Below are 24,687 nucleotides of genomic sequence, written 5' to 3' on the forward strand. Positions count from 1 at the left end.
TTACTAGACAATGGCTGGTAGTACCATGAAGTCTTAGATGATGATGCTGTGCAAAACCAAAAGTTTATTAAGACAGTTATTCTAATTAATCACAGTGCCAGAGAGTCGCAGCTTGTTGCATACTATATTGATAAGCACATGCAAGTAAGTATTTCAGTGTAATATGTACATGTGATAATAATGATCCTATAAACCTATAAAAATCAAATGTTGAAGTAAACTCAGCTGTATATTCAGTAATTGGTTATTTTTCCAAAATTATAAGTAAATGTTGTTGCAAATGTTAATTCAAACACTCCGTTCAGAACTGTTTTTGGAAAGTTAAACAACAAGACTTTCTGGTTTGTAATGCACAAAGATATAATTTTTACATGTCACCAATAGTGATACTATACACTGAATTTGCTGGAAGTTACTTCTCTTCCTGTTGTTTGATATTTTACACAATGCAATCCATGCTTTTATATTTATAGCTTCCTGGGCACCTTGTATACATTAGTCAGTCCATTTTCTGAACCGTCTAAGTCCTTTATTTATTTACTTATTTACTTATTTTTTGGGATTTAGTACACTATATTAATCCCCAAGGGGATATTATCTTTTCACATTACCTTTGGGGATCAGAGCAGAGGGTCAGCCATTTTACAGCACCCCTGGAGCAATTTTCAGGTTAAGGGCCATACTCAAGGGCTCAATGGAGTAGTATATCTTCTGGTAGTAATGGGATTTGTACCAGCAACCTTCCAGATATCAGTGCAGATCATTGGTCTCAGAGCCATCTCTATGTACAGTAGTGAATGACAGTTGAAGTCTGTCCAAGCAACATCAAGTTTAACACAGAGAACAGTTGCAGAACACATCCATAGAATACTATATAGTTAAGTAAATAATGGCACTTTATTTTTGAAAAAGTAGTCACCCCTTGTTATATACTTGTTGAGTCAACTAAGCATAAACAGTGTTACTCAGATTTCATGTACCTTAAAAAAAATGAGATCAAACTATTTTAGCCAAAGAAGTTTGAATAATACCTTTTTCACATTTAGAAGTTGAAAAAAACATTAAAAGGGATGACTATTATCACTATTGTATATGGAATGAGAACTGCTTCATTAAACAGGCCCATATATGAGAGAAGACAAGAAATGGATGAGCAGTGGATAAGAACAAAGCAGTATGACCTGTTGTATTGTGTATTTTGGTTGTTTGTAAGGAAAAAAGGTGCAACTAATGTAACAACTTAACAAATGTTCAGGTAGTTTTTTCAACAATTTCCAAATGGTCTTCAGCAAATGAGCACAGCCCATTGCAGAACACACTTCTGCATACCTCTTTATTCACTCATGAAACTCCAATGTAGAGTTATCAGTTACCCTGACCTGAATATCTTTGTATGTGAGAGGAAAACAAAGTACCTGAATAAAATTTTTTGGCAACTGAGAAAATATCCCAACTCTGTGTATTCAGGATCCTGGGTAGGAATCATAAAGTGCTATAGTGGCACCAAAAAGCTAACAAGTAAACTGGAAAATGTGGTTGAGTTATTTGGTAAACTAATATAATATTTAGGAAAACATTTTGTGTAATACTGTTAAATCTGGTAATGAATTGTCTGCAAAATGTTGTAAATCTGTTACAAATATGCAAGACAAGAAAAATGAGTGGTAACATGTAAGAACCAGGAATATAGCATATCATTGTAGTGTCAAAAGGGACATAAAGATATGAAATATATGTTTAGGGTTATGTATGGTTATGTCAATAGCTACGGCAAAAGAATAAACAATTAAACTGACATCAGAAATCAGAGAAGTAAATATATATAATTTAGACATTTTTAAATCCTTTAATATGACTTTGTATGACTGAAAATAATCAGAGTAGTTATACAAATAAATTGCAAAAATAATAGTAAATGTGGCAAACAAAAAAATGTGAGATGAATTTTAAAGAGAATTTCGTAGGATTTCACTATGATCATGGGTCAGTGTTTAGAATGAATTGAAGAGTTTAAGTTGTTGTTATAGGAGGTGAAAGTGTATTTGAATGTGTGTCAATATGAAAGACATAAAAGGAACAGATTGAATACACTGCATGGAATTTATCAAATATGAGGAGTAAAGTAGTACTAGTACTAGTAGTCTTTGTAGTAGTATTGCCATGTGTACATAGTACAATGAAATTCTTACTTGCATTTCTGACCAAAGTAGTGAATATACTTGTAAAAAAACCCTGTTTAAAGTATGGCTTTATAAAGTTATAAAATAAAAAATAGACCTTTGTTTTGATATGATTATAAAACAGCATGGGAAAGTGTATGGTTTGATCTCTGGTGGAATCATTAAACAGTTTTTTCTTTTTATACACTTATGTCCAGTGTATATATTTGTATCTGTTTAGCATTGTGTTTCAACCATATTACATTCATAAATGTGTGCAGCATTCTGTGTAAGTTTAATGTGAAGTTCATCATATAAGAATAAAACTAACTTCTATATTTTGAACTGTCAAGGGAATATTTACAAAAACTCCACCTCATAGAAATGTAAAAACACTAAAGTCAGCATCTGTTTTACCTGTTCAAATTTTTCTTTTATAGACTATATTCTATAGAAGAATATAGTATATATACTTCTATGTTTATCTTCTATAGACACTTTGTAACATATTCATGCTGTAAACTGCTTCTAAACACATAACAAATACACGTGAATATGAAAATACAAATTGCTTCACTGATAATGTTGAAAACAGTAAAGAAACCTTGAGAAGAGTTTAAATGAAAACGTTTGGCATGACAGACATCATGTGTTTCCCATCACATCACAAATATATTCATACTAGGTTAATTGTCAACTCAGCAGTAGCCCAATGAGTGTGTTTGCCCTGTGATGACATGGTACTCCATCATGGACTGGTTTGTGCCTTTCGTCCAGTGCTATAAGAGTACGTTTCTGCTTTCCTGGCCATGTGCTAGAATAATCCATCCCTTTTCCAACTCTATGTATTCCTTTATATGGTCACAAACTGAGAACTCTGGTGTTGAAAGCCAGTATCTCAATCTTACTGTGCATATGCCAGTAGAAAATCTAGAAGCCCTTTTTTGGTGTGGATTTTTCTGCAAGGATGTATAAACAAACACAGTGCTAAAACTTATGATGGATCTCTCGTTTTGATGTCTGGATCAAATGTTTCCCCATAAAAGAACTTTGTTGAACATTCACATAATAACAGTGGATTTGGAAAATAGAAGTATTAGTTGAGAGATGAAGGCACATGTAATATGAACAATAAATCAAAATCTTGTAATAAGCTACAAGATATATGATACTTTAGCTGCTATAGTGTAATTTGCATGTAGCTAGAACTAGAACTACAGTATTCTGTAATTGTAAAAATATACTTGGAACTCAGTATACTGTATATCCAAATCCGTTCACTCTTCCAAAATCCTCATCATAACAATAAAGGACCATGAGGTTTCCGTATAACTGATAAGGTACTACAGATATTAGCTTTGCAACCTGATGCTGCTTAGGCTCCATTTTGATTTCCAACAGTAGTGCCTTCTGTGGGGAATTTCTCCATGTGTTTCTATGGTTTTCAGTTGGTGACTTGGGTTTCCATCCACAGTCCAAATTCTAGTTGTTCCTGTATCTTGAATGGTGACACTCAATTGTCCTGTAGCATCTGCTTGTCCTGCGGTAGACTGCTGAGCATAAATGTGATAGAGGAATGGATGGTTTTTCATATTGTAAATTGTTGGTTGTGATTTCATTCCATACTTTCTTGAAACTTTTACTTGACTTCAGAATTGAGCTTCATTGAGCAATGTAGTGGGAGGCTGTTGCCATTCTTACACAGACTGTTGCTTCCAAATGCTGATATTCACTAGCTTTTGCCATCTGTGTGCTTTCAGAGTTTCCAACAAAAATTCTCCTTCCACAGCAAAGAGATTATAGCCATAAGCTGCTCGTGGTGCAAACAAGCGGTAAGAACTTTTTTTTTATATCAGCCTTGGGCATTCTTGACGAGGTTTTTTTTTATGTGTGTGATCATTTTTCCGTTATATCAAGTATAACCACAAAATTAAAGAATATCAAAGATTTTAAAATATTATTATCCCCCAACACTACCTTTGCAAAAAGAATCAACCATAGTGAATTAAAAAACAAGTCAGGAGTAGAGCATCTGAAGACTGGAACTCAAGGTACTCACCCAACCTTTATACACAGCAAAATCACCAGTGTTAAAATAATTCTTACAGTGTTAAAGAAACCATTAAACATTTTATTTGTGTTAATTCAACACTGGCAAATTTGATCTGTAAAACCCTACAGTGTAGACCCTGTTCGATTCCCAAGAAAATAGGAGCAAAGGGAAAAGGCAAGAAAGGCATGAAATAAAGAGGTAAAGGTTAGTACACAGTAACTTCAATATAATAATAAGTTATGAGAATTATTTTTTTGTTGCTCTCTTTCTGTCAAGAAGGATTAATTATTCTGTCTTTCACAGCTTTGGCTGCTAGTAGTTGAATATTAAATGTGTTAAAATAAGCTTTTAATCCTAACTGCGGACAAATCCAGAAGGATTAAGTTTTGAAGAAAAGTGGTGAAGGATCACCTCTACAAAGAGTTACCATCTTAAATGCCAGGAAAATCCTGCTAGTATTGTTGGCAGTCTGAATATTTTTGCACTATTGTAAATTAAAAGAATTTTTTTTGATATAGAGCAACATATAGAACATTTGAATGAATATGCCAGATAGAACAGAAATACAAAAGTGACATAAAGGATGGGAGAAATGTTGATTAAATGGTGCATTCTGAGTAAATGCTGAAAGATCTATCTATCTATCTATCTATCTATCTATCTATCTATCTATCTATCTATCTATCTATCTATCTATCTATCTATCTATCTATCTATCTATCTATCTATCTATCTATCTATCTATCTATCTATCGTTATGTCAGTCTAATCAGTTTTCAAAGTAATGGTAATTGCACTTCAGAAACAAAGAAATGTTAGCAGATCATCAATGGACCAATTTTCTGCCTTTATCCATTGATTTATTTTTCAAACCTTGTTTTTAAATCTAATACTTTTTATAGTTGTTTCTAAGCTCAACCAGACATGAAGTTATTAGAGTTAAATTTTTAGTAGATTTTACAGTTTTGCCAGTTTTAGTTTGATTCAATTATTCTGTCAGAACTGTTAGACGTTTTTTAAAATTAGGACTATTCATAATGTTACTTGAAGGTCAGAATGCATTTATTAAGTAATCATAAAATATGGCACTTCTCAATTCTACAGATCTCTTTTGACAGCAAAATGTATATTTTTTGATAAATTAAACATAGGTTGAAAAAACATGTCTACATGAGCAGAGTACAGCTTGCAAGCAGAAAGTGTGAAAAGAAGCATGCAAGCCTGCAATTGAATCCTTCAGATTTTAATGTTTTATAAAAAGCAAGCTCACTGATAAAAGTCAGTATTATTGTAACTAAACTGACTTACAAGATAATCACATAGACATATTCCAAACATACAATTTGCAAACTGACTCAATTTTTTCTGTTTTTTTTAAGAAAATGGCAGGCTTACTGCCATCATGTCAAAGACATTCATGTATTCTAGTAATACACAGAAATATTGAACACATTTCTACATGTTTACTTTGGCAATTTAAATAGTGTTTTAATTGTACATGATATAATCTGCTCTATTTTATAATTAATTAAATGTACAGTGCATCCGGAAAGTATTTACAGAGCATCACTTTTTCCACATTTTGTTATGTTACAGCCTTATTCCAAAATGGATTAAATTAATTTTTTTCCTCAGAATTCTACACACAACACCCCATAACGACAACGTGAAAAAAGTTTACTTGAGGTTTTTGCAAATTTATTAAAAATAAAAAAACTGAGAAATCACACGTACATAAGTATTCACAGCCTTTGCTCAATACTTTGTTGATGCACCTTTGGCAGCAATTACAGCCTCATGTTTTTTGAATATGATGCCACAAGCTTGGCACACCTATCCTTGGCCAGTTCCACCCATTCCTCTTTGCAGCACCTCTCAAGCTCCATCAGGTTGGATGGGAAGCGTCGGTGCACAGCCATTTTAAGATATCTCCAGAGATGTTCAATCGGATTCAAGTCTGGGCTCTGGCTGGGCCACTCAAGGACATTCACAGAGTTGTCCTGAAGCCACTCCTTTGATATCTTGGCTGTGTGCTTAGGGTCGTTGTCCTGCTGAAAGATGAACCGTCGCCCCAGTCTGAGGTCAAGAGCGCTCTGGAGCAGGTTTTCATCCAGGATGTCTCTGTACATTGCTGCAGTCATCTTTCCCTTTATCCTGACTAGTCTCCCAGTCCCTGCCACTGAAAAACATCCCCACAGCATGATGCTGCCACCACCATGCTTCACTGTAGGGATGGTATTGGCCTGGTGATGAGCGGTGCCTGGTTTACTCCAAACGTGACGCCTGGAATTCACACCAAAGAGTTCAATCTTTGTCTCATCAGACCAGAGAATTTTCTTTCTCATGGTCTGAGAGTCCTTCAGGTGCCTTTTGGCAAACTCCAGGCAGGCTACCATGTGCCTTTTCCTAAGGAGTGGCTTCCATCTGGCCACTCTACCATACAGGCCTGATTGGTGGATTGCTGCAGAGATGGTTGTCCTTCTGGAAGGTTCTTCTCTCTCCACAGAGGACCTCTGGAGTACTGACAGAGTGACCATCGGGTTCTTGGTCACCTCCCTGACTAAGGTCCTTCTCCCCCAATCGCTCAGTTTAGATGGCCGGCCAGCTCTAGGAAGAGTCCTGGTAGTTTCGAACTTCTTCCACTTACAGATGATGGAGGCCATTGTGCTTATTGGGACCTTCAAAGCAGCAGAAATTTTTCTGTAACCTTCCCCAGATTTGTCCCTTGAGACAATCCTGTCTCAGAGGTCTACAGACAATTCCTTTGACTTCAGGCTTGCTTTGTGCTCTGACATGAACTGTCAACTGTGGGACCTTATATAGACAGGTGTGTGCCTTTCCAAATCATGTCCAGTCAACTGAATTTACCACAGGTGGACTCCAATTAAGCTGCAGAAACATCTCAAGGATGATCAGGGGAAACAGGATGCACCTGAGCTCAATTTTGAGCTTCATGGCAAAGCTGTAAGCTGGTGACTATAAAAGCCTGTATACTCGGCTCAGTTTGAGGAGGACTGTAACAGTGCCAGTTTTTCACTGTTGCCTGCCCAGTATCTATTGGCTAATCTACTCAAACTGGTTGGTAAATTTGATTTTGAGTTCCCTAGCTCCTTTTTTCTCCTTCTCTCTGTAACCTGAATATTCCAGCAAGTTTGTGGTTATATGAATGATTTCATAATCTTGAATTTAAATTTGGCTATTTTTCACAGCTCACATAGCATAGTACAAGATAAATACTTTTATGTTGGTGTATATGTGCAACCAAAATTTATGTGTAAATATGTACAGTAAATAAAAAAAGACATATATGTCTGGATAACAATTAAAGTTACAAATTAATCATTGATTATATTTCTTACACAGTTTCTGTCCCAGCTTTCCAGATGCTTGGAGATGAATGTATGATTTTCTACCTCAAAAAATACATTTCTTTTTTATTTGCTGTATATAATGTGATGTACAACACATACTGTACACCACGGGTGAGGAGATTCAGTCCTGGAGGGCCACAGTGGTTGCAGGTTTTTGTTCCAACCCAGTTTCTTAAATAAAAACCAATCCTTGTCAATTATTTAATTTCATGGCTTGCTAGTGCTTTAACTCTGCCATGTCAAGTCATTCTCATATCCTAGATTTTTTTTCCTTTCTAAGGATATCATCCAAATGATTTGAAGTCTAAAACAGACGAGTAATTCTCAGTCCTTCACTTTCCTTCCAAGTATTTAATTAATTTAATGTGCATGATAAATACACAGTGGTGTAAATGGAGACAAGCTAAATGGAGAAATGCTGGTCTCTTTTGTCATTTGCATCTTATTGTTAATAAGGAGCCATTAAAAACCAAGACTACAGCTGTTTAAGACTAAAATAAGCGATAAGGGTTCAAAATCTTAACGAGTGAGGCAACTAAAGTGAAGCAGAAGTGTTACTTGAGCAATAGGTTCTTCTTATTAAGCAACTGCGTTTGGAACAAAAACCTGCAGCCACTGCGGCCCTCCGGGACTGAGTCTGCCTACCCCTGCTGTACACATTCATCAGTTAGGGGAATAAAGATTTCTTCATACATTGGTTGCTTCTACCTTTTACATGTCCTATACATTTCAAGTACAGCATATAATGCTGGCAATCTTGGCACCCTAATGTGCTGGCCAAATATTGTAAAACACTATAAATAATGATGACATCTGTTACTTTCCACAACAGCTGAACTAAAATGTGTCCAATATTTCTTTGAATCAGTGGTATTGTCAGAATGACTGTGAATCTCTTTCTCTATATATGGGCAGTTCCATAACAAGGTGACATGTTTCATGCTGCATCAGATTGAAGAGCCATGTTCTCTGGGGGCTCATGCCGGTGTCATTGTACCCCCTTCCTGGATCATAAAAGTGAAGAAGCCCCAGGTACAAATACTCTTTTGCAAGTATTAAATAATGTGTTTGTTTTGCATGATGGCAGTCTCTGGCAGTGCTTGAAATGACATTGCTGAATTAGTGTTGTGCTTTTCTCATTCAAAATACATAAATGGTCTAAAGCACTTTTTATTTGCAAGTACAAAGAGTACAAAGTGACATGATTTAATTATGTCAGTGTGAATGTGAGCATTGTTATCTTTAAAATAAATGAGGTCTGAGTTTTTTTTTTTCTTATGCTTTTAGCATCAAAGCAGGTTGTTTGTACTTTTTAAGGTTATGCATTTTCCATTGCATTGTGATCTTTATGTCTCTTGTGTGAATGTTTCTTTCTTTCTTTCTTTTTTTTTTTTTTGCTAAAATGCATCAAGTTTTTATATATATATATATATATATATATATATATATATATATATATATATATATATATTGCATGTTGCCTTACTAAATTTAAGATTAATTGGGAGTTAAGAGAAGGGTGTTTGTATCACCAGAATTAAGCATACAGTATTCAAATATGTTAAACTAAAAATGAAGATTTAAAATCTTAGCCATTTTAATTTTAAACACTTCTTTTGCAAATCAAGGACACTTCAACTTGAAACTGAAATGGCGTGAGAGCTTTCAGGTTTTGTTGTAATTAGTCATCACAAAATCTAGTTGACCTTTAAATTTATGTTTCACGTGCAGTAATTTATGGTGTGGAAAACTGTCAATTTATATAACGTGGCCAGGGGTTGCAGAGTGCTCTCTTCTTTTGTGCAGCTCCAAAGGCTCTGAGTTCGACAACTTAGGCATGCATAATTTCTTTCCTGTTCCCAGAACTTTTTTAAAAATCCCAGCAGAAGAAAAAAAAGGACATCGTTCAAACGAAGAACCAGCAAAAAGGGCCTAGATGTGAGTACTCTTCAGAAATTTGGTAGAGGGAAAAAATGGAACATTATTTTATGGATTAATAATGCAGCAGTAAAATAATAAGCACCTCCTTCCAGGACAGAAATGAAGTGTGTGCAGGACATTAGAATAAACATATTTTATGCCTCCTCTCACAAAACGCACATTCTTGCAATTAAGCAGATTAATTAGTGGTTAGTGTGTAATTTGCTACTTTCAGGGATGAACTCTCTTCCCCTAACTCCTCACTAGCCATTTAGGAACAGCATCACCGTGTAACAATTACTCTTAATCTGTTTTCGCAGGATGCAAAGTGGCAGCCTTTCCTCATTAAACCCTTTCCATCACCTTTAATAAAGCCACTCCTAGTCTTTGTGAACCCTAAAAGTGGTGGAAATCAGGTGAGGCAACAAAACGATGGACTCTTAGTTGCTTACAGTAAATCATTTATGAAAGTTAGAATGAATAGTTTATTTTATAAAGATCTCTTGATTGAATTTTACTGTGTAAACTAGCTTGTGCTATGTGTTTCTTGTGTGCTCATTTTTATCCCATTACGATAGCAGAATTTCCAATGAGCTAGGTCTTGTAGTCTAATTGCTTTTACAATGCCTTTCTTTCTGAACATGAAATAATGGAAATCTTGGGGAAAAAAAGTAAAAGCATATTATCTGTGTAAATTCCATGACAAAAAGGAAAAATTTATTCTGCAAAAGGGAAATTTTTGAAATTAAGAAATCTGACGGTTTGAACAAATATTTCACATATATTTGTTATCATAAGGAAATATATTAAAATATAAGTTGAAGATATTAAAAGAAAGCCAGTGAAGCTGTATGACACATGTTATTTAAATGATAGATTAATAAAAATGGAACCATATACAGTGCACTATAAGCTTACAAATGATGTACTATATATAATACACACACATTAAAACAGTTGAGTCACATACAGTATATTATAGATAATGATGTGCGTATTTTGGCATATATACAGCTGGTTTCCAGTTCTATTGACTATTCTCCCATAACTGACTTGAGTGGGTGACCAGTACAGACAGAGGTGACTTCATAATATGATTAAGTACATTAGGTTAGGTTCACAATATAGTTTAAAGTGCCTCTCTTTGGTTTTTAAAGCACTAACAAAATCTGGCTCCTCCATTTATCTCAGATTCAACACTCTTCATCCAGGGCATTTAGATCACTTTCCCAATTTCTCTTATCAGTGCAACATCCTCACCTTATAAGGAAAGGTAGTCCAGCTTTTTCAGTGGCTGCTCCAAAACTCTGAAATGAGTTACCTTTATTTTTCAAAATGTCTTCTATGGTCCCAACACTTAAATCCTGTTGAAAGACTCACCTTTTTTCTCAGGCTTTTGGTGACACAATAATGTTTTGCAATGGTTTGGCTTGGGAGTCATTATGTTTTTATGCTTTGGGGTTTAGAGACCTATTTTGTACTGTCTATGCTAATTTTACCTCTATTTTGGGTTTTCTGTTGCAGTTTTATTTCTGTTTGAATTTAATGTAGCTGCTTGCTGTTTTTGATTGTTCTTTATAAATAATGTTGATTTGAATTGACTAAGCAGTGTTGTGGGTGGCAAATTAAGGCAAAAAAAATGTTGGGCCCTCAGCTTTGCCATGTTTTCAGATGCATTTATTTGGACTCCACAACACAGGAAACAACTATTGCAATGATCCCAGTCTATTTTGAAGGACTATCCCCCCTACTTCCTTCCTTTTTATTTGGTAGCCGCATCACCCAAAAAGGGTGTACAAGAGTGTTAATTGGAGTGGTTTAACAATAGTGAATATAATTCTCTCTCATTGTGTGTTATATAGTATAAGTTGATTAAAATATGTTTCTTTGCTTTAGGGTACAAAGGTTCTTCAGATGTTTATGTGGTTCTTAAACCCACGTCAAGTCTTTGATCTGTCTCAGGGAGGACCTAAGGAGGCGTGAGTGTTTATTAACTTTTTTGCTGAAACCATTGGACAGTACATACAATGTAACATGGTCAAATCAGGGGTGCAGTGTCTCCACAGCATCAGGTGCAAGGCAGGAACTAACCCTGGATGGAGTGTGAGTGTGTTGCAGGATTTGTTTATGCATGCGCTCATACTCACACTGCACATCTTAAGGATGTAGGAAGAAAGCCATGCAGTGGTCACTCATGTAAATATGGGTAAAAGGTGATAATTCAAAAATCAAGATTCTGAATCCATGAGACAGCAGTGTTAACCAGTGTGCCACTATCCACCCTGCAACTGACTTACAAAATATGAAAGTGAAGTTATTAATACCTTTGAAATTAAATATAAAATCAGTATACACCAGTTAGCCCCCACCTGCTTATTATTGTGTAGGTCCCCCTCATGTCAAAACACCTCTGACCCATCGAGACATGGACTCCACAACACCTCTGAAGGTCTCCTGTGGTATCTGGCACCAAGACAGAAGCAACAAAACTTTTAAGTCCTGGAAGTTGTAAGGTCCCTGCGGTGGGTTGGCACCCTGCCCGGGACTGGTTTCTGCCTTGTGCCCTGTGTTGGCTGGGATTGGCTCCAGCAGACCCCCGTGACCCTGTGTTCGGATTCAGCGGGTTGGAAAATGGATGGATGGATGGAAGTTGTAAGGTAGGGCATCCTTGAATCTGACTTGTTTTGCCAGTATATCCCCCTGGTGCTCAATTAGTTTGAGATCTGGGGAATGTGGAGGCCAAATCAACATCCTGAATAGGTTATACCACTGCCATTGCCAAGGGGTGTATGCAACAATCTTAAGGTAAGTGGAACGTTTCAAAGTATCATCCTTCTGAATGCCCTGACCTAAGTTTTTCCAGCAGAACATAGTTCTGAGCATGACACTGCCTCCGCTGGCTTGCCTTCTTCTCATACTGCATTCTTCTCCCATCTCTTCCCCAGGTAAACAATGCACACACACACATCAGACCATCCACATGATCTAAAAGAAAACATGATTTATCAGACCAGGCCACCTTCTTCCATTGCTCCAGGTCCAGTTCTAACACTCATGTGTCCATTGTATGTGCTTTCAGCAGTGAACAGGGGTCAGCATGGGCATTCTGACTGGTCTGTGCAGCAAGCTGTGATGCACTGTGTGTTCTGACACTTTTCTATCATGGTCAGCATTATGTTTTTCAACATTTTGTGCTGCATTAGTTTATCCGTGAGATCAGGCAAGACTGGCTAGCATTGCTCAGTGAGCCTTGTCCAATCATGATCCCGTCACTGGTTCACCTGTTGTCCTTCCTTGAACTACTTTTGGTAGGTACTAACTACTGTATACCTGGAAAACCTCACTAGAACTGCAGTTTTAAAGATGCTCTGATCTAGTCATTTAACCATCACAATCTTGTCCTTGTCAAAGTCCCTCAGATCCTTACACTTACCCATTTTTCTCGTTTCCATCACATCACCTTCAAGAACTGTTTACCTTGTGCCTAAAATATATCCCACCCCTTAACAAGTGTGATTGGAACAAGATAATCGATGTTATTCACTTCACCTGTCAGTGGTTTTAATGTTTTGACCGATCAGCATATAAAGTATACAAGTTGAATGTCCTAAGTGTAAAAACAAGTGGCTTTGTATGTTGAAGTAAGAAAGGGTTTTGTAAATTAATTTGCAATGTTCAACAAATATGTATATAAAATTATTAAAATCAAACTGATAGCATTTCACAGGTCTCTTCTAGAGGTGCACAGCACTTATTACAATGTCTCTTAAAGTGTGAGCAATTGGTTGTATTTTAAATTAATAAATTAAATAAGTTTGTTATCTTTGTTATGGTGGTATAGGGGTAATGTTGCAGTCTCAGAACTCCAGGAGACTAGCCCGGTCACATTTCAGTTTCTCTCTAGGTACTCTGGTTATCTTCACACATTCATCCTAGTTTAGGTTGGTTGGCAGTTGCGAACGTGATAGAGTGACCCTCAAACCCCCCCAACCCCCCATCTAGAGCCGGTTTCCGGCTTGTGCTTAACACTGCAGGATAGGCACCCCACAAGCCTGAGTTGGATGAAACATCTTAGAAGGTCTGTGGTTAAACATCTGTTTTGTAAGTGGTTACAATTTGTGTCAGAATTTAGATCAGTAAAAATAAATCAGAGTTTCAATGTCTGTTGCCTTTTCCATTCTTTTAAATTGTGACTGAACAGCATGATTAGTCATGCTTCTCTTCCTCATGTCATGTAATTATTGACTATGTTGTGGAAACAAGTTCATCTTGAGCACAATCGTATGAAGGCACCTTGACAACCTGCTGATCAAAGAGGCCAGAAAAAAAAATCTCAGCTGTAACTACAGTATAGGCAAATCGATCACAAATTTAAATTTCTACTTTTAGAAAGGGAACAGCTGTTAATACGGTGGTGACCTGTCAACACCAAAGTTATCTTCAATACTCAGAATAAATTCTACATTTGTGGGCATGTGCATTTTCACAGTATTGGTGTTATTTTTTTTTTATTTTTTTCTGGGACTAGAGTTTCCTCTCACATGTTTTAGGTAAACTGGCAGATCAGTATGGTCTCAATGTGTGCAGGAGGACTGTTATCACATTCAGGGATGTTTGTCTTTTGATGCTGCCGCTTCAGCTCTCCATGAACAGTTTTTTTTTTAAAATATGTTTCCAAGCACTTGTAAGTATTTTACTGTTTTCCATTGATTTATTATGTATACATAACACCTTTGCTTAAAGGTTTTCATCTTTGTGCTTTGAATGTATTTGTATGTACTGTATGTAGTAAACCACCTTGTGACAGTGCACTTTTAAGTACTGTGTAAAATAAAGATTGATTGAATGACTGATAATCTATTGTGAAGGCTAGGGAGTTGCAGAGAGCCCCAAACCCCAAAGACGAACACACGAGACTGTCCCATGTTCAAAATAAAGATGTGTTTATTACACAATACCTCCAAATTAAGCACAAAACAGTTATCCCTCCTTCAATTCACCTCTCCTCTCCTCTCTCCACCGCACTGCCCTCCTCCAGTTGAGTGTTGCCTTCCTTTCTCCCAGTTTTGACTCGCCTGGACAAGGAAGTGTGGTCCCTTTTACTGAGGACCTAGGAGTACCTTCAGTGCCAGGGCTGTGTCCCGTTGGAAGCACTTCCGGGTCACACAGACGTCCCACATAACAGGGTGTACATTTCCCTACAGCGCCCTCTTGCAGCACCCATGGACCCCAGCAGGACTGCACTGTTGGACTACAATTCCTGGCATTCCATGCTGGTTCCCGAATGGGCGCCGATATGCAGGCTGCTGCCATCTCGCAATTGGGAGGAATTAACATCCCCCAGAGATATTTCTTCCCTGTCATTCCTTTTCTTCCTAGCCAGGGAAGGTCCTAGAAATAAACCTGGTTGGGATGCCTGTCCATTTGCCTGGGTAAGGAATCGTTTTTCCTGGTCGGGATGTCTGTCAATCCTCCTGAGAAGTCCTTTTGGGTCTGGCATCTTTCTCTCCCTTAACAGGGATGTCTGTTTGTCATCTAAGAGCCTCATGGCTTTCACTATTTTAATGATCTGAAAAGCATGACTACTAGTTAGACGCAGGCTTGAAGAAGGTGCATATTGTAATCTTTTTAGTTAGCCAATAAAAGGTGTCATTTTGCTTGACTTCTCATTATTTCTTTCTCTGTGAAATTTAAACCCAGGGTGCCAGACCAGTGAGACAGCAGCTCTATCCACTGTGCCACCATGCTCTCTAATAAAAGATTGGATATTTAAAGGAAAATTTACACAGTTACAGACACTCTAAAATGCATTAGAGGAAAAGTGGATTTTAGGCAAGATCTGAACTTTAATAACAATGCATGGAAATTTGGAGACTATACATCACATGGCCAAGGAAGCATTCACTGAAGGCTGCATAATTAATTTTGAATAGCATAAACACCAGCATCAGAAGACTTAAGGCGTCTGATGAATTTACAGGTTTGTAAGTTAGTAGCTAATTTGCTCCAGGCTTCCTGTGCCATTTACTGTAAATAGGAGACTATCTTGGGAAATGTTGAAATAGTTTAATATCTCACCATGAAGCCCATTGCAGAGTACACATTGGGCCCATGTACTGAACTGTGAGAGGAGGCAGTCTCCAGAGAAAAGTGTGCCAATAACACACTGGAAAACTCCCACCTGGATTTGACCTTGATAACCAAATACTACAGCACAGATAACCATATCACACTATAACGGGCATAAAAAGGGGACTGTTCTGAAAAACAAGAGGATTTGTGCTGTTACCCACAGAAGTGTGCCTTTGGAAGTGAATGAAAGAAAAAAAGAGAAAACATTAAGAAGGCGGTAAAGGCCTTAGATCAGTGTATCATGTTTATTTCCAATCTGCAAACAACTTTTGAAAAGCATGAGGATGTCGTAGAAAAGCAAAGTGCCAATGCCATGAGAAAAAACTATGCAAAAACGTAGAGAATACCAAAACCTGTAAGTATTATATAGTAAATGTTCACCAGGATCATACCACATATGATTATCCATAGTTTATTTAAACATTATCATTATATTCCACAATTCTTTTCTTGTGATCAAACAGGGCAAAGTGAGTACCAGCTGATTGATACACAGTGTTGCTGAGTCTGAGTGTGTGCATTAGTGTGAACTTTGCAGTGAATTAGCACACCATTCAAGTTCAGTTACTGCCTTGTCCCCAGTGCTACCAGGATAAGCTGCAGCCTCTGTGACCCTGCAACAGATTTAGCCATTTAAATAATTTACAGATGACAGAATTGTTTGACATGTGCTGCAAAAACACTGAAGTCGTGTGTATCTGAACAATGTGTGACTTTCTTTGTTGTTCTAATGGTCTACTGTAGTTTACCCCAAAACTGATCAGAATAAAAGCAAGATTATTCAACTTTTTTCAATTGTTTTGATGATGCAATTCCCTGAATAGAGGGTTAGGGTTAATGCATGTGTTTTTATAATACAGTTAGAAGTAAATTAAGCATTTATTTAATGAAATATAATATGAATTTGTTCCCATGGTTTAATTGTAATGTAAACTTTCAGAGTATATTTCATAGTCGATTTTTGAAGACGGCCAAACTGTAGTTTGTAACAATATATATATATATATTCATAGATTTTCTCATACAAATGTTTGTCTTTTTCTTTTTCATGTCTACTTTAGTTAAGTATTTCTTAACTACTCTATCTCTATCAGCTTCTGGGTTTGACTTTTAAACTAATTTTTTCACATTCACTTTACCCTTTTCCAGGTTAGAATTGTACAAGAAGGTGCCAAACTTACGGATTCTTGCTTGTGGAGGTGATGGAACGGTAATACTTATTTAATGGTTCACTTCAGCAATAAAATTCATTCAGTGTTCAATGTTCTGCTATAAAATGTGCCATGTCTATTTGCCATGCTGATTTGTCAAAAATGGATGCCCAACCACAGAAAAATAAAGTGCATCAAAGATCCCTTTAGATATACAGATAGTTCTTCAGTGCCAAATGCAGCACTGGCCATCTTTTAAAGGAACTAGAATAGATTCTATACATCAGAGGTGGCAGATTCCAGTCCTGGAGTGCCGCAGTGGCTGCAGGTTTTCATTCTAACCATCTTCTTCATTAGTTTTTGCTGCTAATTAACTTCTTTTGCCTTAATTTTAATTAACTTGATTCAGGCCCCTTAGTTGTTTCTTTTTCTTTAATTAGCTGCCAAACAATAATGAGACACAAAACAAGGTGCCACATGACCAGCTCACCTGTGCCCATCACACAATATCTGAAAATAAAGAAAGGTGAAGGTTTCAGTAAGGTTGAACTCTCAGGTCCCCAAAACATTTTGACAATGTTCTTAGAAAAAACAGAAAATCAACAGTTATGGAAATGTCTGCTGTGTCAGAATGAGAGCAGCAACCAGCCATAGAATTAAATAATGAGTTTAATTAACAGCAAGAATTGGCTTCTCATTAAGAAACTGGTTGGAGTGAAATTAGTTGGAGTTTGAAGCCCCAATTTAGCTGGTCAACTGTTGACTTGTTTCACATTTGATTTCGCTTTGGCTGTCATTTAATGAAGAAAATAATTAATTCAGAGCATTGAATCCTTAAAAACAGGGCTATTAAAATGAAGGGGAAAAGAAGTTAATTAGCAGTGAAAACTGGTCATTGATTAGGAAAAAGGTTATAATGAAAACCTACAGCTACTGCGGCACTCCAGGACTGGAGTTTGCTATCCCTGCTATACATCTTATTCATCACTTTTGAGGTTTATTATTTTTGTCACAATAATGCACATTCTAAAAATAGCTCAGTACAATGAATTATTATACGCGTGAGTCATCATTTAGCTGGTCTGGCTGCATTTCCCTATTTGATCAAGAGTGTCTCAAAACATATCTCTTTATGTATATGTAAATATTCCCAACTCTGAAATCCAAAATACTTTTAGTCCCAGGCATTTGGATTAGTGATATTCAAACTGTATAACAAAACAGTTGTGTTGTAATAGCTATTCCATTATGTACCTATTATTGGTCACATTTTAATTGCTTATCTAAATAAAATGCATTGTGAATAAAGACAACCAGCAATAGATTAATTTAAAAAAGCCACTCTTGTTACTAAGATGTCAGCACCACAGAATTTATTGTGGTTTATTTGTTTCCATCTATGTAATGACTTGAGAAGGATGGATTTTTGATAATTGTTTTCTATTTTCTCATACCTCTTGACCGTATAAGGTCAGATTGCTCTGCCTCATACATGAGTCATATAACTGACATTCTTTTATAGATGGTATACAAATCAGAGTTATGCACCCTTTAATCTTAGCAATGCAGTGAAGAAGGTGCAACTAGAAGGTTTCAGAATAAACTTAATGTTATTTTTAGTCTTACTTGAGTGCCAGCCAGGAGTAAAATATAAGAAAGTAATGAATTAATTCAAAATGGAATGTTTGTAATTGTGAGAGGAATTTGATGGAAGGCAGAAGTGATGTACACACATTGTTTAATTAGGCTGGCATCATATACAACTAAAATGTTAAAATTATGAAGCAAAGGAATCGTGAATGGCTTGTATTTGCTACTTGGTTTGGGTGGATCAAGTAGTATAGCCAATTCATGACAGCAGACTGAGGAAGAACTGTTTTAAGTAAGTCACTATTTATTAGTATTCACTAATTTATGGAGTAAAATGTGTTAACTTTTCTTTTTTTAGTTTTCATTTTAAGCAGTGTTTATATTGCAATTACTGAACAGAAATGTCAGTGAATACATTTTTTATGTCTACACGGTCAGATAATGTAAATCAGTAACTCCAAGGTAATCATTTAATTCATTATACACACTATGCAAGAATACCCAAAGGCTAATTAAATTCCCCCCCATTTGCTGTCGCACTTGGGGGAAGCCCCCCCCCCCCCCATCCACCTGTCATAGATGAAATTCTGCCCTGAGAGATTGATTTTTACACCTTTATTGTACTGTGTCAGTTCATTCAGAAATAACCACTGCTTATTTTCTAAACAAAAAAGGTGGAGGTACGCATAAGTGGCATTTGGATCAAGTCTGATGTACTGTGAAGGCATATAGTGTTCGAGTGTACAAATTCTACATGTTTATTTGGTGAAACAAAATGTTTAAAATTTGAAATTGATAAATCGTCGAGTGTACCATACTACATAATATTGTGCTTGACAGTTCAAAATTACAAACACTGAATTTCCTAAATCAAAGAATATCAACCACAAGTTAATAGTACTAGGGTGTTGTACCGTGTTAGCCATTATGAATGTAGAATGTAAAAGGTGTCATTTTGCTTGACTTTTCTCTACAACCACAAGTTAATAACAAGCTTTACATTCCACAAAAAAATTGTAATGTAGTCCCACAAAGCAATCATTGATTTGAGGTTTGATTTTTATTCCTTTTTAACTACGCGAACTATTCACCATATGAATCGTTGTTAGTTAAAACAAACAACGAATAAATTAATCCAATGGTATTTTGTTAAGAATAATGTGAAATGTCCCAAGCCAGATAAATAGAGTGGGTTAGTGTCAGGAAGGGCATCCGGCTATAAAGCTTTAGCTAAAACTTTAATAATAGATTCAAGGGAGAAGGTGTAGAACCAAGGTATATGGAGAAGGTTGATAAAACCCTACATAAAAGTGGGAAAAGATGAAGAAGAAGGATAGCTAGTCACAATATGATGTGTCTTTGGTACCTGATACTAAAAATGAAAAGAGCAGGGCAAAAGCTATCATTTACATCGGATTGTTTTCTTTTGGTCTTAATAATAATAAAGAATGTAAGAATATCTTGAATTCGTTGGTAATCCTCTTTAATACCTTGTGCTCTGCTGCTCCAAAGTGCTCTGATCCAACATGGCATTTCTAATTGTACTAACATTCCAATTGTAATAACATTTTTCTTGATTTATTTGATTCTAAATTGTTTTCTGATTTATTTTCTGCAGGTTGGATGGATACTCTCTGCCTTGGATGAACTTAAGATGAGTCCTCAGCCACCTGTTGCTGTGTTGCCTCTGGGAACAGGGAATGACCTAGCACGTACTCTGAACTGGGGAGGGGTGAGACAGAATTTTATCTGCCCAATTTTTATTTTAAAATTGCATGATTTCTTCCCATGTCTGCATTGGTTCTTCTACAGACACTTTGGTTTCCCTTCCACATCCCAAAGTATGTGCTGATTGGGAAAGATTTCAAACAAAAAACAGGGGAGTGATGACAAGTTTATGAAATGATGAAAAAACAATATAAAATAACATAACATTGATAAGCTTGTGTAATTCAGTTTAGTGTTGTGGGGGGTGCTGTGGGCCAAAACCCACTGCGGCATTCTATTATTTAAGCAAAATTAATTAAAATAAGCAATTGTAGGCATATATTATGTTTTATTTTCCTTTTTCTTTCTGCTCTTTGAATTTGGAATTTAAAAAATTGATATTTTGGTGACATGGTGAAAACCCGAACAGGTTGATGCTCAAGACAGGAACCCACCCTGAATGGGAAGTCATTCCATTGCAGAGCTCATGATGCACACACTCATGCTGGACCATTTTAGAATAGCCGGTTAACTGAACTTATCCATGTAGGAGTAACAAGCAATACAGATATTTAATTGTACTTCAGTGTTATTTATAGGTAAAGACTAATGTTTACATTAGTAACTGTTGCTGAAACATAAAGTTAAAAAAACTGAGGTGAATCATGATATATTGGGTACATAAATAGATGAAAATATTAAAGGTTACATACTTAAAAAGAAGCTCTTACTTTATTATTATGTTTTATATTATTATAGCTTGTGTTAGTGATTAGTGCTGACACCTCTGGGATATAATAACAACAACAATAGCAACAATAATAATAACAATATAATAATAGATTTTACGTATACAGCTTCTTAGGTTCAAATCCCATGTGTGGTCATTACACACTCTACTCATATTTGTGTAGGTTTCCCCCACAAACCCCCAATCAACTGGCAATTTGAAGTTGACTCCATGTGAGCTTGAGTATGTGTGTGTATGTGAGTGAATTTGGGATGGATTAACACAACATTCAGGGCTGATTACTGCCTTAAGCAGGCTTGAGAATGCTATGCTATATGGATGTCTGTATTTCCAATGATTTCTGATTAGGTGAATCTGCTTAATTCTTTTTGTTCATGGTTTTAAATTTGGGAATGTTCATGAGATTAAAAAGTAGTGAGTAATATAAGAACTGCAGCCTCAGCTTATCAGACACACAGCTTGAACAGTTGGATTAGTTAGTTTAATTTTCAGCAAGATTTGCATTCTGAGTGCCTTTGAGTCTGCACTCGAAACAACACATCCAAAAAATGAAGGGAAGAACTGATCATGTAACCTGACATTGAAGCAAACTGCTAAAGCTTTATGGAGAGTGTATAGCTAAAGCTATACATCAGTGTTTCTCAACATTTATGGCTTTGTAACCCACAGTTACCTCATTAACCCTTTCAAGAAAAGGAAGAGCAGCTAGGGGAAAGAATGTGGTCCCCCTTGATGAAATGAGTATGATTGGAAAAGTGGGTTGACCTTGTCAGAATTTGAAAAGTGGATGGTTGTCTCCCCCATTGTGAAATGTTTGTGAGGGGGTTAGGTGGTCCCCCTTGGTGAAACGAGTGTGTTTAGAGATGGGGAAATATATCTTGTGCTACTGTCAAGCACTTTGGTGGACCTGGGATATGGGGTGTGGTAGGTTTTTTTTGCTTTAGCGCATCTCAATGGCTGAAACTGCATTTTTTTACTTGTGGCTTGGGTCCCTGTGCCGGCCACTTACAATCCACTTTTGGGTTGATGAATCAGCATTAAATAGTAATTTAATTAACTTCCAACAAGCATCTTGGAATAATAGTATTTTTGGGACAAAACTGTATTTATATTTGCATGTTTATCTAAGCTATTATATATCCAGGATGGTATGGATTCAGAGTGGTTAGGTATACCATTTCACAGTTCCTAGAGACTGGATTCAAATCCTGACCACTCTCTGTCTGTGTAGAGTTTGCATGTTCTCCCTGAGTCTCTGTCTTTTTTTTCCTACTCACATCCCTATGGCAAACTTGTTAGAATAACTGCCACCACATCAGTGAGTCTAGGTGTGTACGTGTGTTTGCCCTGATGCCCCACTCAGAGTTGGTTTTCTGGAGCAAACAAGCAGTCCATCTCAAAGCCCAAACATGTGAACAGTTGCATTCAACTTATGCATCCATTTTTCAAACCTGCCAATTCCAAAACAGGGTTAATGTGCAAAAATGGGAGCCAGCCTGGATGGGACACCTGTATTTGGTATAATGGTTCATGTTTTGTTGCATTTTACTCTATATGTTTTATAAATATTCTTAAATTTAATTTACCAGTCAAAAATTGTAGGATGTATAAGTGTAACTTGGGGGCGGGGGGGAATTGACTTTGTTTGTGATTCTGGCAGGTTCTTATCCTCTCAAATGGCACAAATTTAGAGTCACCAAGACATCTGGTATGCATATGTTTGGAATGTGGAAGGAATAAGAATATTCAGAGGAAGCCCATGTGCAAAATCCACAACAACAAAGACTGGTTTATGATTTGAACCCTGGTCTTTGAACCTGTCAGGCAGCTGTTCTAAACACTGCGGCATTCTTTTTGAATTTCCCCTTGTGATTAATAAAGTATCTATCTATCTATCTATCTATCTATCTATCTATCTATCTATCTATCTATCTATCTATCTATCTATCTATCTATCTATCTATCTATCTATCTATCTATCTATCTATCTATCTATCTATCTATCTATCTATCTATCTATCTATCTATCTAAAATATGCAATTGTAGGCATATGTTATGTTTTATTTTCCTTTTTCTTTCTGCTCTTTCAGTTTGGAATTTAAAAATATATATTTTGGTGACATGCAGTTTATTGCCCAGTTTTTTTAAACTTGCGCTACTCTCCAGTATCAATTAGTGTTTGCACTTGATCAAGTGACAACTAAGCAAATACATTTTCCCAGACCTAAAACTGCTGCAACACACAAGGTCTGAAGCTGTGTATTCTTAATATCGTGTTTCAGAGCTGAATTTTCCTCAGAAATTGGAGCATCAAGGCCTCTGAATAGTTAGTCTATAAAGACTTTCATCTGCTTCAAGCAAAAAGATGTTCTTGTCAAAAGTTTCCAGCTCAGGAAAGAATTATGAGATTAGGCATGAATCTTTAAATATATCTGAATAAAACATTACAATAATTTCCTTTCATCATCTGACATTCATAGTAATTTTTTCATTAATGTTTTATTGTAAAAACATTGAATTCATTATTGTAAAATGTTTCATTAAAGCCTTTATAATGAAAAGTTGTGCTAGGCTTTTCAGTTCTTTTTACTTTGATGAATTATCTTAGGTACAGATTAGCCCACTATGAGTATGAGTGTGAGTATATCCTTCAATGTGCTGCTGCCTGGTCCAGATTTGCTCCTGTCTCTCACCCAGTGGTATTGTGACAGGATGCTGTGACCCTCCAACAGGTGGGATTAGATTGGATGGATAATTTTCTGTTACAGGTTTCAGTCCTGATGAGAGTATCAAATAGTTAATGAATAGCCCACACAATAAAGCTACAGTTTAAGCCTTTACAAATGAGCTACTGTATGCATTACCATGCAGTGCTATGGCAGAGAACAAGGCAGTATCAGAGAATACTTTATGTACTCTCAAGCCTGGAAAAAGTATTACTAAAAGTATATATTCTTAGTAGACTCCCTGGTGCAGGGTATGGCCCCCTTCTTCTCTAGAACAGCCATTAACACATTCATGCTGCAAATTGCAATTTACCCCAGTGGAGATCTTTGGGCCTGAAATGTTGTATTCAGGCCACTGTAGTAAACCAAATTCACTGTCACATTTGTGGAACCAGTGTCAACTGATGTATACTTTGTAAGATGGCACATTATTCTACTGATTGTACCAACTTGGAAAAGGAATAAAATTTTCATAATTGCCAATGTCTACCATCGGTCAACCCAAAATATTGTCCAAATAAGAGTGAAGACCCAGCTGAGACTAGTACTACTCAGACTACTAAACTCCCGCCAACAACAAACAACATGCTGACCTAGTGGAACTGTTAAATTCCTGAACACACACAAACACAGACTGTTTGAACACATATATTCGGAATCTCATACCACCTAAAATGCTGATATTCTGAGGATTATGTAAATGTTTTTGTCACTCGAACACTTTACAACTATTTACCAATGTGTCTATTGGATTATACATATATTCTGTCTGTTTATGCTGTCTATTATGTCTATCTGTTGTAAAATGTGCTCTTCTCTTTATGTTAATTTTTGTACATTGAGCCTAGAGAAACACATTTTCATTCAGCTCTGCGCTCCTTGTTGTATGGTTTGAATGACAATAAAGTAAGTCCCATCCAATCCAGTAAATCCAATTGATCCTTAACTGATGAAATTGACATTTCCAGAAGATCACTTGTCCCACACACTGATTACAGAAGCAAGCCTGACCTATGTCCATTTTAGCTGATCACTGTGGCCAAGGTGAAGGCCACAATCAAAAAGATGAGGAGTGGTAAGGCAGAGGGACCTGTCTGTTTCTGACCAAAGCCTGGAAGCTGCTTTG

The 24,687-nt window shown here is 36.4% G+C and overlaps 1 protein-coding gene across 9 annotated transcripts in view; it reads left to right on the forward strand.

The window, feature by feature from the left end:
• The window catches only part of dgki (diacylglycerol kinase, iota), a 268,192-nt gene that overhangs the window by 167,207 nt on the left and 76,298 nt on the right, over positions 1-24,687 (forward strand). For 8 of the 9 annotated variants that reach the window (XM_051933240.1, XM_028805890.2, XM_051933243.1 and 5 more), the window contains exons 7-13: positions 3,920-3,991; positions 8,499-8,615; positions 9,447-9,521; positions 9,824-9,919; positions 11,400-11,482; positions 16,785-16,845; positions 19,995-20,108. In XM_051933240.1, the coding sequence (XP_051789200.1) occupies positions 3,920-3,991; positions 8,499-8,615; positions 9,447-9,521; positions 9,824-9,919; positions 11,400-11,482; positions 16,785-16,845; positions 19,995-20,108 (618 nt within the window). The remainder of the gene's footprint in view (positions 1-3,919; positions 3,992-8,498; positions 8,616-9,446; positions 9,522-9,823; positions 9,920-11,399; positions 11,483-16,784; positions 16,846-19,994; positions 20,109-24,687) is intronic. The other variant, XM_028805914.2, reaches the window with a different exon arrangement.

The sequence above is a fragment of the Erpetoichthys calabaricus genome, chromosome 1, assembly GCF_900747795.2.
Source record: "Erpetoichthys calabaricus chromosome 1, fErpCal1.3, whole genome shotgun sequence".
Classification (NCBI taxonomy): domain Eukaryota; kingdom Metazoa; phylum Chordata; class Cladistia; order Polypteriformes; family Polypteridae; genus Erpetoichthys; species Erpetoichthys calabaricus.